The 14,119-nt window shown below is 42.6% G+C and overlaps 1 protein-coding gene across 1 annotated transcript in view; it reads left to right on the top strand.

The window, feature by feature from the left end:
* The window catches only part of LOC139760210 (uncharacterized), a 554,062-nt gene that overhangs the window by 437,663 nt on the left and 102,280 nt on the right, over positions 1-14,119 (top strand). Inside the window, exon 18 of the mRNA XM_071683144.1 lies at positions 4,066-4,264. Coding sequence (XP_071539245.1) covers positions 4,066-4,264 — 199 coding nt within the window. The remainder of the gene's footprint in view (positions 1-4,065; positions 4,265-14,119) is intronic.

Raw genomic sequence — 14,119 nt, 5'->3', positions numbered from 1 at the left:
CAGCTTGCACGAGGAACACATCTTCCATGAGAGACACATCTTGCATGAGGAACACATTTTTCATGAAGAACACATTCCATATGGGACACATCTTGCATGTGGAACACATCTTCCATGTGGGACATATCTTGCATGATGAACACATCTTCCATGAGGGACACATTTCCCATCAGGGACATATCTTGCATAGGAAGACATCTTCCATGAGGGTCATATATTGCATTAGGAACACATATTCTATGAGGGACACATCTTGCATGAGGAACACATCCTGCATGAGGAACACATACTCTATGCGGGACACATCGTGCATGAGGAACAAATCTTCCATGAGGGACATATCCTGCAAGAGGAACACATCTTCCATGAGGGACACATGTCCCATGAGGTACACATCTTTCATGAGGAACACATCTTCGTTGATGAACGTAAATTGTATGAGAACACATCTTCCATGAGGGACACATCTTACATCAGGAACACATCTTACATGAGGAACACATCTTGCATGAGGAACACATCCTGCATCAGGAACACATTCCATGAGGGACACATCTTGCATGAGGAACACATCTTCCATGAGGGACATATCTTGCAAGAGGAACACTTCTTCTATGAGGGACACATATCCCAAAAGGGGCACATCTTCCATGAGGGATATATATTGCATGAGGAACACATCTTCCATGAGGGACACATCTTTCACTAAGAACACAGCTTACATGAGGGACACATCTTACATGAGGGACACATCCTGCATGAGGAACACCTACTCCGTGAGGGACACATCTTGCATGATGAACACATCTTCCATGAGGACATATCTTGAAGAGGAACACTCCTTCCATGAGGGGCACATTTCCCATGAGGGACACATCTTGCATGAGGAACACATCTTGCATTAGGAACACATCTTACATGGTGGACACGTCTTGGCTGCGGGACATATCTTGTATGAGGAACATATTTTCCATGAAGGAAACATCTTGCATGAGGAACACATCTTGCATGCGGAGCACATCTTGCATGAGGAACATATCTTGCATGACGGACATTTCTTGCATAAGGAACACATATTGCATGTCGAAGACATCTTCCATAAGGAACAGATCTTCGATGAGGAACACATCTTCAATGAGGGACACATGTTGCATAAGGAACACATGTTGCATAAGGGGACACATCTTCCTTGAGCAACACTTCTTGCATGAGGGACACATCTTGCATGAGGAACATATCTTTCATGAGGGACACATCTTCCATAAGGACAAAACTTTCATGAAGGACACATCTTGCATGAGGAGCATATCTTTCATGAGGGGCACATCTTCCATGAGGAACACATCTTCCATCAACGACACATATTCCATAAGGAGCACATCTTCCATGAGAAACACATCTTGCGTAAGGAACACATCTTGCATGAGGGACACGTCTTGCATGAGGAACACATCTTGCAGGAGGAACACATATTGCATAAGAGACACATCTTGCATGAGGGACGCATCTTGCATGAGGAACACATCTTGCATGAGAAACACATCTTCCATGATGAACACAGATGAGGGACACATCTTGCATGAGGAACACATTTTGTGGGGGAACATATCTTTCATGAGGGACACATCTTCCATAAGGACAAAACTTTCATGAGGGACACATTTTGCATGAAGAGCATATCTTTCATGAGGGACACATCTTCCATGAGGAACACATCTTCCATGAGCGACTGATATTTCATAAGGAGCACATCTTCCATGAGGAACACATCTTTCATGAGGAACGCATCTTGCATGAGGGACACGTCTTGCATGAGGAACACATCCTGCATGAGGGACACATCCTGCATGAGGAATACATCTTGCATGATGGACACATCTTGCATGATGGACACATCTTGCATGAGGAGCGCATCTTGCATTAGGAAAACATCTTGCATGAGGGACGCATCTTGTATTAGGAACACATCTTGTATGAGGAACACATCTTCCATTAGGGACACATCTTGCATTAGGAACATATCTTACATGAGGAACAATCTTCCAGGAGGAGCACATCCTGCATGAGGAACACATCTCTCATGATGGACACATCTTCCATAAGGGACATATCTTCCATAAGGGACACATCTTGCTTTAGGGACACATCTTCCATCAGGGAAACATCTTCCATGAGGAACACATCTTGCATGAGGAATACTTATTGCATGAGGAAGACATCTTGCATAAGGAACACATTTTCCATGAGGGACAAATTTTGCATGATAAACGCATGTTTCATTAGGGACACATCTTCCATGAGGAACATATCTTCCATGAGGAACACATCTTCCATGGGGGACACATCTTGAATTAGGGGCACGTCATCCATGAGGAACACATCTTCCATGAGAGGCACGTCTTCCATGAGGAACACATCTTCCATGAGGAACATATCTTACGTGAGGTTACACATCTTCCATAAGGAACACATCTTCCATGAGGGACGCATCTTGCATGAGGAACCCATCTTTCATGAGGAACACACCTTGTATGAGAAACGCATCTTGCATGAGAAACACATCTTGTATGAGGAACACGTCTTCCATGAGAGACACATCTTCCATGAGGGACATATCTTCCATGAGGAACACATCTTCCATGAGGAACACATCATCCATGAGGAACATATCTTACGTGAGGTTACACATCTTCCATAAGGAACACATCTTGCATGAGAAACATATCTTTCATGAGGGACACATCTGCCATAAGGGACACAACTTCCATGTGGGACACATCTCGCATGAGAAATATATCTTCCATGAGGGACACATCTTGCATGAGAAATATATCTTCCATGAGGGACACATCTTCCATGAGGAACACATCTTCCATGAGGGGCACATCTTTCATTAGAAACACATCTTACATGAGGGACACATCTTGCGTGAGGAACACCTCCTTCTTGAGGAACACATATTCCATGAGGGACACATCTTGCAAGAGGAACACTTCTTCCATGAAGGACACATCTCCCATGAGGGGCACATCTTGCATGAGGAACATATCTTCCATGAGGGACACATCTTGCATGAGGAACACATCTTCCATGAGGGAAACATCTTGCATGAGGAACACATCTTACAAGAGGAACACATCTTCCATAAGGGACACAACTTCCATGAGGGACACATCTTGCATGAGGAACATATCTTCCATGAGTGACACATCTTGCATGAGGAACACATCTTCCATGATGGAAACATCTTGCATGAGGAACACATCTTACATGAGGAACACATCTTCCATAAGGGACACAACTTCCATGAGGGACACATCTTGCATGAGGAACATATCTTTCATGAGGGACACATCTTCCATAAGGGAGACATCTTGCGTAAGGAACGCACCTTTTATGAGGAACACATCTTGCATGAGGAACACATCTTGCATGAGGGATTCATCTTGCATGAGGAACACATCTTGTATGGGGAACACATACTTGCCTCAATGTAAACATGGTCCACACTCATTTGCCTCAATGTGAATATGGTAAACACTTACCTGCCTTAATGTAAACATGGTCAAAACTTCCTTGCCTTAATGTAAACATGTTAACACTCACTTTTCTCAATGTAAACACAAAAAGAGAAGAGGAAACACACAGAAAGATAAACACAAACTTTGTTGGAGGAATGGGTCAAGTTCTTCGCTAAACTAAGCATAAAAATGGTAAATAAGGGAAACTCTGTTGTGGCAGTTTTCACACAAGCATTAGGTAAGGTTGTTACAGTTATAGTTTTAAATCTTCTTATATTTCTTTAATGTAATATTTTACTTTGATGTAATATAATACCATATTTTACTATGACGTAATATAATACCATATTTTGCTATTACGTAATATAATACCATATTTTACTATGACGTAATATAATACCATATTTCAGTGAAATGTCATCATTCAGTAGAATGTTTTCCTCGTTTCTGTCTATGACACACATGATACATTTCACATGTACAACATGATCTAGTCACTCTATATCGTGTGCTAACAATCTAGAGTTTTATCCACCTTCACCAGGAACTTAGACGTCGAGTGGTAATGTCTGCGAGGAGGAGAACATGGCTTGTGTTGCTGCACTGTGAACTATCACAACACAAGTTATCTCACATCCAGACGACCATTCGTTCTCTTCCCACAACACTTGCTAGACCAACAGTTTTCTGTGTAGTTGGTGATGTTCTTGGCAGCGATATGAACCTTCAAAATGCACTAGTTGGTAAGCTATGTTGCCTACAGGACATGTCAAACACATACGGAATATTGTATAGTGACACCAGCAACCTCTGATACCAGCATGACTTCCTGCTTGTCAGGTGTCGCATGAGAGGTTGTATATTGTGTCAGGTGTCGCATGAGAGGTTGTATGTTGTGTCAGGTGTCGCATGAGAGGTTGTATATTGTGTCAGGTGTCGCATGAGAGGTTGTATATTGTGTCAGGTGTCGCATGAGAGGTTGTATGTTATGTCAGGTGTCGCATGAGAGGTTGTATATTGTGTCAGGTGTCGCATGAGAGGTTGTATGTTTTGTCAGGTGTCGCATGAGAGGTTGTATGTTATGTCAGGTGTCGCATGAGAGGTTGTATATTGTGTCAGGTGTCGCATGAGAGGTTGTTTGTTGTGTCAGGTGTCGCATGAGAGGTTGTATATTGTGTCAGGTGTCGCATGAGAGGTTGTATATTGTGTCAGGTGTCGCATGAGAGGTTGTATATTGTGTCAGGTGTCGCATGAGAGGTTGTATGTTGTGTCAGGTGTCGCATGAGAGGTTGTATATTGTGTCAGGTGTCGCATGAGAGGTTGTATGTTGTGTCAGGTGTCGCATGAGAGGTTGTTTGTTGTGTCAGGTGTCGCATGAGAGGTTGTATATTGTGTCAGGTGTCGCATGAGAGGTTGTATGTTATGTCAGGTGTCGCATGAGAGGTTGTATGTTATGTCAGGTGTCGCATGAGAGGTTGTATATTGTGTCAGGTGTCGCATGAGAGGTTGTATATTGTGTCAGGTGTCGCATGAGAGGTTGTATGTTGTGTCAGGTGTCGCATGAGAGCTTGTATGTAGTGTCAGGTGTCGCATGAGAGGTTGTATATTGTGTCAGGTGTCGCATGAGAGGTTGTATATTGTGTCAGGTGTCGCATGAGAGGTTGTATATTGTGTCAGGTGTCGCATGAGAGGTTGTATATTGTGTCAGGTGTCGCATGAGAGGTTGTATGTTGTGTCAGGTGTCGCATGAGAGGTTGTATATTGTGTCAGGTGTCGCATGAGAGGTTGTTTGTTGTGTCAGGTGTCGCATGAGAGGTTGTATATTGTGTCAGGTGTCGCATGAGAGGTTGTATGTTGTGTCAGGTGTCGCATGAGAGGTTGTATATTGGTGTCAGGTGAGTCGCATGAGAGGTTGCATGTTGTGGCAGGTGTCGCATGAGAGGTTGTATGTTGTGTCAGGTGGTCGCATGAGAGGTTGTAATGTTATGTCAGGTGTCGCATGGAGAGGTTGGTATGTTGTAGCAGGTGTCGCCAGGAGAGGTTGTATGTTATGTCAGGTGTCGCATGTGAGGTTGTATGTTTGTGTCGGTGTCGCATGAGAGGTTGTATGTTGTGTCAGGTGTCGCATGAGAGGCTGTTATGATTGTGTAGGGGGGGCGCAGGGGGGGTTGGGGGGTGTGGGGCAGGGGTGTCGAGGGGGGGGAAGGGGTGAGGGGGGGTTGTTGTATTTGTGTCATGGGTGCGCATTGAGAGGTTGTATGTTGTTGTCAGGTGTCGCATGAGAGGTTGTATATTGTGTCAGGTGTCGCATGAGATGTTGTATGTTGTGTCAGGTGTCGCATGAGAGGTTGTATATTGTGTCAGGTGTCGCATGAGAGGTTGTATATTGTGTCAGGTGACGCATGAGAGGTTGTATATTGTGTCAGGTGTCCGCATGAGAGGTTGTATGTTGTGTGAGGTGTCGCAAGAGAGGTTGGATATTGTGTCAGGTGTCGCATGAGAGGTTGTATGTTGTGTGAGGTGTCGCAAGAGAGGTTGTATGTTGTGTCAGGTGTCGCATGAGAGATTTTATATGAAGAATCAACTGTTTATAATTTTTTGCCAGTTATATACAACATCTTACATATATTACTATATATATATATATATATAGTATATATATATATATATATATATATATATATATATATATATATATATATATATATATTCCCTGGGGGTAGGGGAGAAAGAATACTTCCCACGTATTCCCTGCGTGTCGTAGAAGGCGACTAAAAGGGGAGGGAGCGGGGGGCTGGAAATCCTCCCCTCTCGTTTTTTTTTAATTTTCCAAAAGAAGGAACAGAGAATTGGGCCAGGTGAGGGTATTCCCTCAAAGGCCCAGTCCTCTGTTCTTAACGCTACCTCGCTAATGCGGGAAATGGCGAATAGTTTGAAAGAAAAGAAAGATATATATATATATATATATATTTTTTTTTTTTTTATACTTTGTCGCTGTCTCCCGCGTTTGCGAGGTAGCGCAAGGAAACAGACGAAAGAAATGGCCCAACCCCCCCCATACACATGTACATACACACGTCCACACACGCAAATATACATACCTACACAGCTTTCCATGGTTTACCCCGGACGCTTCACATGCCTTGATTCAATCCACTGACAGCACGTCAACCCCTGTATACCACATCGCTCCAATTCACTCTATTCCTTGCCCTCCTTTCACCCTCCTGCATGTTCAGGCCCCGATCACACAAAATCCTTTTCACTCCATCTTTCCACCTCCAATTTGGTCTCCCTCTTCTCCTCGTTCCCTCCACCTCCGACACATATATCCTCTTGGTCAATCTTTCCTCACTCATTCTCTCCATGTGCCCAAACCATTTCAAAACACCCTCTTCTGCTCTCTCAACCACGCTCTTTTTATTTCCACACATCTCTCTTACCCTTACGTTACTTACTCGATCAAACCACCTCACACCACACATTGTCCTCAAACATCTCATTTCCAGCACATCCATCCTCCTGCGCACAACTCTATCCATAGCCCACGCCTCGCAACCATACAACATTGTTGGAACCACTATTCCTTCAAACATACCCATTTTTGCTTTCCGAGATAATGTTCTCGACTTCCACACATTCTTCAAGGCTCCCAGAATTTTCGCCCCCTCTCCCATCCTATGATCCACTTCCGCTTCCATGGTTTTAACCGCTGACAGATCCACTCCCAGATATCTAAAACACTTTACTTCCTCCAGTTTTTCTCCATTCAAACTTACCTCCCAATTGACTTGACCCTCAACCCTACTGTACCTAATAACCTTGCTCTTATTCACATTTACTCCTAACTTTCTTCTTTCACACACTTTACCAAACTCAGTCACCAGCTTCTGCAGTTTCTCACATGAATCAGCCACCAGCGCTGTATCATCAGCAAACAACAACTGACTCACTTCCCAAGCTCTCTCATCCCCAACAGACTTCATACTTGCCCCTCTTTCCAAAACTCTTGCATTCACCTCCCTAACAACCCCATCCATAAACAAATTAAACAACCATGGACACATCACACACCCCTGCCGTAAACCTACATTCACTGAGAACCAATCACTTTCCTCTCTTCCTACACGTACACATGCCTTACATCCTCGATAAAAACTTTTCACTGCTTCAAACAACTTGCTTCCCACACCATATATTCTTAATACCTTCCACAGAGCATCTCTATCAACTCTATCATATGCCTTCTCCAGATCTATAAATGCTACATACAAATTCATTTGCTTTTCTAAGTATTTCTCACATACATTCTTCAAAGAAAACACCTGATCCACACATCCTCTACCACTTCTGAAACCACACTGCTCTTCCCCAATCTGATGCTCTGTACATGCCTTCACCCTCTCAATCAATACCCTCCCATATAATTTACCAGGAATACTCAACAAACTTATACCTCTGTAATTTGAGCACTCACTCTTATCCCCTTTGCCTTTGTACAGTGGCACTATGCACGCATTCCACCAATCCTCAGGCACCTCACCATGAGACATACATACATTAAATAACCTTACCAACCAGTCAATAATACCGTCACCCCCTTTTTTAATAAATTCCACTGCAATACTATACAAACCTGCTGCCTTGCCGGCTTTCATCTTCCGCAAAGCTTTTACTACCTCTTCTCTGTTTACCAAATCATTTTCCTTAACCCTCTCGCTTTCCACACCACCTCGACCAAAACACCCTATATCTGCCACTCTATCATCAAACACATTCAACAAACCTTCAAAATACTCACTCCATCTCCTTCTCACATCATCACTACTTGTTATCACCTCCCCATTTGCGCCCTTCACTGAAGTTCCCATTTGCTCCCTTGTCTTACGCACTTTATTTACCTCCTTCCAGAACATCTTTCTATTCTCCCTAAAATTTAATGATACTCTCTCACCCCAACTCTCATTTGCCCTCTTTTTCACCTCTTGCACCTTTATCTTGACCTCCTGTCTCTTTCTTTTATACATCTCCCACTCAATTGCATTTTTTCCCTGCAAAAATCGTCCAAATGCCTCTCTCTTCTCTTTCACTAATAATCTTACTTCTTCATCCCACCACTCACTACCCTTTCTAATCAACCCACCTCCCACTCTTCTCATGCCACAAGCATCTTTTGCGCAATCCATCACTGATTCCCTAAATACATCCCATTCCTCCCCCACTCCCCTTACTTCCATTGTTCTCACCTTTTTCCATTCTGTACTCAGTATCTCCTGGTACTTCCTCACACAAATCTCCTTCCCAAGCTCACTTACTCTCACCGCCCTCTTCACCCCAACATTCACTCTTCTTTTCTGAAAAACCATACAAATCTTCACCTTAGCCTTCACAAGATAATGATCAGACATCCCTCCAGTTGCACCTCTCAACACATTAACATCCAAAAGTCTCTCTTTCGCGCGCCTGTCAATTAACACGTAATCCAATAACGCTCTCTGGCCATCTCTCCTACTTACATAAGTATACTTATGTATATCTCGCTTTTTAAACCAGGTATTCCCAATCACCAGCCCTTTTTCAGCACATAAATCTACAAGCACATAAATCTACACCCATCACTATAACCCGGTCTCGTGCATCAAAACCACTAACACGCTCATTCAGCTGCTCCCAAAACACTTGCCTCTCATGATCTTTCTTCTCATGCCCAGGTGCATATGCACCAATAATCACCCATCATATATATATATATATATATATATATATATATATATATATATATATATATATATATATATATAGGGTGGGGGAGGGGGCGAAAATTCTGGGAGCCTTGAAGAATGTGTGGAAGTCGAGAACATTATCTCGGAAAGCAAAAATGAGTATGTTTGAAGGAATAGTGGTTCCAACAATGTTGTATGGTTGCGAGGCGTGGGCTATGGATAGAGTTGTGCGCAGGAGGATGGATGTGCTGGAAATGAGATGTTTGAGGACAATGTGTGGTGTGAGGTGGTTTGATCGAGTAAGTAACGTAAGGGTAAGAGAGATGTGTGGAAATAAAAAGAGCGTGGTTGAGAGAGCAGAAGAGGGTGTTTTGAAATGGTTTGGGCACATGGAGAGAATGAGTGAGGAAAGATTGACCAAGAGGATATATGTGTCGGAGGTGGAGGGAACGATGAGAAGAGGGAGACCAAATTGGAGGTGGAAAGATGGAGTGAAAAAGATTTTGTGTGATCGGGGCCTGAACATGCAGGAGGGTGAAAGGAGGGCAAGGAATAGAGTGAATTGGAGCGATGTGGTATACCGGGGTTGACGTGCTGTCAGTGGATTGAATCGGGGCATGTGAAGCGTCTGGGGTAAACCATGGAAAGCTGTGTAGGTATGTGTATTATGCGTGTGTGGACGTATGTATATACATGTGTATGGGGGTGGGTTGGGCCATTTCTTTCGTCTGTTTCCTTGCGCTACCTCGCAAACGCGGGAGACAGCGACAAAGCAAAAAAAAAAAAAATATATATATATATATATATATATATATATATATATATATATTCTTTTTTCTTTTAAACTATTAGCCATTTCCCGCGTTAGCGAGGTAGCGTTAAGAACAGAGGACTTGGCCTTTTTTGGAATATGCTCATCTGGCCCCCTCTGTTACTTCTTTTGGAAAATTAAAAAAAAACGAGAGGGTAGGATTTCCAGCACCCCGCTCCCTCCCCTTTTAGTCGTCTTCTACGACCCGCAGGGAATACGTGGGAAGTATTCCTAATCCCCTATCCCCAGGGATATATATATATATATATATATATATATATATATATATATATATATATATATATATATATATATATATAGTGCCATTGTACAAAGGCAAAGGGGATAGGAGTGAGTGCTCAAATTACAGAGGTATAAGTTTGTTGAGTATTCCTGGTAAATTATATAGGAGGGTATTGATTGAGAGGGTGAAGGCATGTACAGAGCATCGGATTGGGGAAGAGCAGTGTGGTTTCAGAAGTGGTAGAGGATGTGTGGATCAGGTGTTTGCTTTGAAGAATGTGAGAAATACTTAGAAAAGCAAATGGATTTGTATGTAGCATTTATGGATCTGGGGAAGGCATATGATAGAGTTGATAGAGATGCTCTGTGGAAGGTATTAAGAATATATGGTGTGGGAGGCAAGTTGTTAGAAGCAGTGAAAAGTTTTTATCGAGGATGTAAGGCATGTGTACGTGTAGGAAGAGAGGAAAGTGATTGGTTCTCAGTGAATGTAGGTTTGCGGCAGGGGTGTGTGATGTCTCCATGGTTGTTTAATTTGTTTATGGATGGGGTTGTTAGGGAAGTGAATGCAAGAGTTTTGGAAAGAGGGGCAAGTATGAAGTCTGTTGGCGATGAGAGAGCTTGGGAAGTGAGTCAGTTGTTAGCTGATGATACAGCGCTGGTGGCTGATTCATGTGAGAAACTGCAGAAGCTGGTGACTGAGTTTGGTAAAGTGTGTGAAAGAAGAAAGTTAAGAGTAAATGTGAATAAGAGCAAGGTTATTAGGTACAGTAGGGTTGAGGGTCAAGTCAATTGGGAGGTAAGTTTGAATGGAGAAAAACTGGAGGAAGTAAAGTGTTTTAGATATCTGGGAGTGGATCTGGCAGCGGATGGAACCATGGAAGCGGAAGTGAATCATAGGATGGGGGAGGGGGCGAAAGTTCTGGGAGCCTTGAAGAATGTGTGGAAGTCGAGAACATTATCTCGGGAAGCAAAAATGAGTATGTTTGAAGGAATAGTGGTTCCAACAATGTTGTATGGTTGCGAGGCGTGGGCTATGGATAGAGTTGTGCGCAGGAGGATGGATGTGCTGGAAATGAGATGTTTGAGGACAATGTGTGGTGTGAGGTGGTTTGACCGAGTAAGTAACGTAAGGGTAAGAGAGATGTGTGGAAATAAAAAGAGCGTGGTTGAGAGAGCAGAAGAGGGTGTTTTGAAATGGTTTGGGCACATGGAGAGAATGAGTGAGGAAAGATTGACCAAGAGGATATATGTGTCGGAGGTGGAGGGAACGAGGAGAAGTGGGAAACCAAATTGAAGGTGGAAAGATTGAGTGAAAAAGATTTTGTGTGATCGGGGCCTGAAAATGCAGGAGGGTGAAAGGAGGGCAAGGAATAGAGTGAATTGGATCGATGTGGTATACCGGGGTTGACGTGCTGTCAGTGGATTGAATCAGGGCATGTGAAGCGTCTGGGGTAAACCATGGAAAGCTGTGTAGGTATGTATATTTGCGTGTGTGGACGTATGTATATACATGTGTATGGGGGGGGTTGGGCCATTTCTTTCGTCTGTTTCCTTGCGCTACCTCGCAAACGCGGGAGACAGCGACAAAGTATAAAAAAAAAAAATATATATATATATATATAGTTATTTATTTATTATACTTTGTCACTGTCTTTCGCATTAGCAAGGTAGCGCAATATATATATATATATATATATATATATATATATATATATATATATATATATATATATATATATATATATATTGTAGAGAGCAAGAAGCAGTGTCCCCTTTGCCTGGATGAACAAAAGCATTCATCTGTTACACCGTGCGGGCACTTGTTTTGCTGGCAATGTATTCAGGAATGCCTCCAGACTTGTCAGCAGTGTCCACGTTGCAGACATTCAGCATTACCTTCTCAAGTGGTTCCTCTTCTCAATTATGACTGTGGGGTCATTTAATGGTGCTTTCTGTGGTTCACATCTAAGTGTATTGTGAAGTGATCAGGCATTTCACTTTGAAAGCGAGTCAAACATTTTATGGCCAGTATTTCCTTGAGGGGAACCTAAAACAATAACTCGGCCACTACGTGGTTAAGCTCACTTCATACCCCCAAGGATGTTCTCTTTGTATTTTAAAAATAAGGCTAAAATCCATATAAGGAAATAGATATTTCATTTTGCTCTCTGTTATTGATAATCGACAGTAACAGCACAGCGATAACACAGAGTACAAATAGTAAGGATTGTCAGGTGTGGCAGGAAGGCAACCTAGGTAGTTTTCTTACATAGATAGGAAACAGACTCTGAAATATGTATTATATTCCCAGCGACAAGGCAAAATAAATAAATAAATATACATACATCCCTGGGGATAGGGGAGAAAGAATACTTCCCACGTATTCCCTGCGTGTCATAGAAGGCGACTAAAAGGGGAGGGAGCGGGTGGTTGGAAATCCTCCCCTCTCGTTTTTTTCAATTTTCCAAAAGAAGGAACAGAGAAGGGGGCCAGGTGAGGATGTTCCCTCAAAGGCCCATTCCTCTGTTCTTAACGCTACCTCACTGACGTGGGAAATGGCGAATAGTACGAAAGAAAAAAAGATATATATATATATATATGTATATATATACATATGTATATATATTATATATATATATATATATATATATATATGGGCATGAGAAGAAAGATCATGAGAGGCAAGTGTTTTGGGAGCAGCTAAATGAGTGTGTTAGCGGTTTTGATGCACGAGACCGGGTTATAGAGATGGGTGATTTGAATGCAAAGGTGAGTAATGTGGCAGTTGAGGGAATAATTGGTATGCATGGGGTGTTCAGTGTTGTAAATGGAAATGGTGAAGAGCTTGTAGATTTATGTGCTGAAAAAGGACTGATGATTGGGAATACCTGGTTTAAAAAGCGAGATATACATAAGTATACTTATGTAAGTAGGAGAGATGGCCAGAGAGCATTATTGGATTACGTGTTAATTGACAGGCGTGCGAAAGAGAGACTTTTGGATGTCAATGTGCTGAGAGGTGCAACTGGAGGGATGTCTGATCATTATCTTGTGGAGGCTAAGGTGAAGATTAGTATGGGTTTTCAGAAAAGAAGAGTGAATGTTGGGGTGAAGAAGGTGGTGAGAGTAAGTGAGCTTGGGAAGGAGACCTGTGTGAAGAAGTATCAGGAGAGACTATGTACAGAATGGAAAAAGGTGAGAACAATGGAAGTAAGGGGAGTGAGGGAGGAATGGGATGTATTTAGGGAATCAGTGATGGATTGCGCAAAAGATGCTTGTGGCATGAGAAGAGTGGGAGGTGGGCTGTTTAGAAAGGGTAGTGAGTGGTGGGATGAAGAAGTAAGAGTATTAGTGAAAGAGAAGAGAGAGGCATTTGGACGATTTTTGCAGGGAAAAAATGCAATTGAGTGGGAGAAGTATAAAAGAAAGAGACAGGAGGTCAAGATAAAGGTGCAAGAGGTGAAAAAAAGGGCAAATGAGAGTTGGGGTGAGAGACTATCAGTAAATTTTAGGGAGAATAAAAAGATGTTCTGGAAGGAGGTAAATAGGGTGCGTAAGACAAGGGAGCAAATGGGAACTTCAGTGAAGGGCGCAAATGGGGAGGTGATAACAAGTAGTGGTGATGTGAGAAGGAGATGGAATGAGTATTTTGAAGGTTTGTTGAATGTGTCTGATGACAGAGTGGCAGATATAGGGTGTTTGGGTCGAGGTGGTGTGCAAAGTGAGAGGGTTAGGGAAAATGATTTGGTAAACAGAGAAGAAGTAGTAAAAGCTTTGCGGAAGATGAAAGCCGGCAAGGCAGCAGGTTTGGATGGTAT

The sequence above is a fragment of the Panulirus ornatus genome, chromosome 35 (genome assembly GCF_036320965.1).
Source record: "Panulirus ornatus isolate Po-2019 chromosome 35, ASM3632096v1, whole genome shotgun sequence".
Classification (NCBI taxonomy): domain Eukaryota; kingdom Metazoa; phylum Arthropoda; class Malacostraca; order Decapoda; family Palinuridae; genus Panulirus; species Panulirus ornatus.
This window is presented reverse-complemented; position numbering and strand designations above follow the sequence as displayed.